The 1,083-nt window shown below is 49.5% G+C and overlaps 1 protein-coding gene across 1 annotated transcript in view; it reads right to left on the bottom strand.

Annotated features, from left to right (window-relative positions):
• The window catches only part of LOC128250372 (uncharacterized), a 152,625-nt gene extending 151,748 nt beyond the window's left edge, over positions 1-877 (bottom strand). Inside the window, exon 1 of the mRNA XM_052975277.1 lies at positions 140-877. Coding sequence (XP_052831237.1) covers positions 140-236 — 97 coding nt within the window. The 5' untranslated portion in view covers positions 237-877. The remainder of the gene's footprint in view (positions 1-139) is intronic.
• Positions 878-1,083: the final 206 nt, after the last annotated feature.

The following is a 1,083-nucleotide window of genomic DNA, read 5'->3' as shown; positions in this document are numbered from 1 at the left end:
AAAAAAAAAAAAAAACCCAGACCGCAGCACAACCAGCCAGCCAGCCAGCCAGCCGGCCAACCAACCACCGCGATAAGAACATTTATAAAGTATCACAACTATGAAATGACGAGGACCAAAAACTGTGGATTTTACTCACAGGTTTGCGTTCGTTTGGCGTGTGTGTCCATCGACAACCAGGTAAAAATCCATAGAAAACAGCCGTAGCGTAATATCCAGTCCGAAAGGCATGCCATAGTGTCTCGCTCTCATTAGAACTGCCTACATGGACTCCGGCGGTACTCCATGTGTTGTAGTAAATAACAGAGACAGCGGTGCGCGGCGATAGCTTAATACTTGGTGCGGCTGGTAGTAGTAGTAGTAGCAGTAGTAGTAGTAGTAGTAGTGGTAATAGTAGTTGTAGTAACAATAATAGTAGTAGTGATTGTGGTGGTGGTAGTTGTGGTATAGTGATCCAACAGCAGCAGCAGCAGTAACAACAGCAGTTGTTAGTAGCTGTAGCTGATGGTGGTGGTGGTGGTGGTTGCGGTGGTGGTGGTGGTCAGAGTGATGTTGCGTGCTGGCGTAAAGGCGGCGGCGGTGGCGGCTGCTGCTGTGGTAGTGGTGGTGGTGGTGGCGGCGGCGACGGTGGTGATGATGGTACCTCTGTTCATGTGTGTGTCCGTGCGTGTGTATGCGCGTCTGTTCGTATGTGTGTATGCGTATATATGTACGTATGGTGTGTTTGTATGTGTGTGTTTGTGTGTATGTGTGTGTGTGTGTGTGTTCTTTCTGATAGAGATGGTGAAGACGGAGGCGTGGCGACAGATGTGGCGGTGGTGTTGGTGTTATAGTGGAAGTATGCGGTGCAGTTAGTTAGTAGTGGTGATGGTGGTGGTGGTGGTGGTGGTGGTATTACTATGCGATAGTGCAGCTGATAGAAATGATGGTGGTGGTGGTGGTGGTGGTGGTGGTTGTGCTCGTAGTGTTGGTGGTGCTGCTGGTGGCCATTGATGGAGCTAATGAGTGTGGGTGTTTGTATGTGTGTATGTGTGTGTGTGTGTGTGTGTGTGTGTGTGTGTGTGTGTGTGTGTGTGTGTGTGT

The sequence above is a fragment of the Octopus bimaculoides genome, chromosome 20 (genome assembly GCF_001194135.2).
Source record: "Octopus bimaculoides isolate UCB-OBI-ISO-001 chromosome 20, ASM119413v2, whole genome shotgun sequence".
Taxonomy (NCBI): Eukaryota; Metazoa; Mollusca; class Cephalopoda; order Octopoda; family Octopodidae; genus Octopus; species Octopus bimaculoides.
Note: the sequence above shows the minus strand (reverse complement) of the source record. Positions and strands in the feature narration are given on the sequence as shown.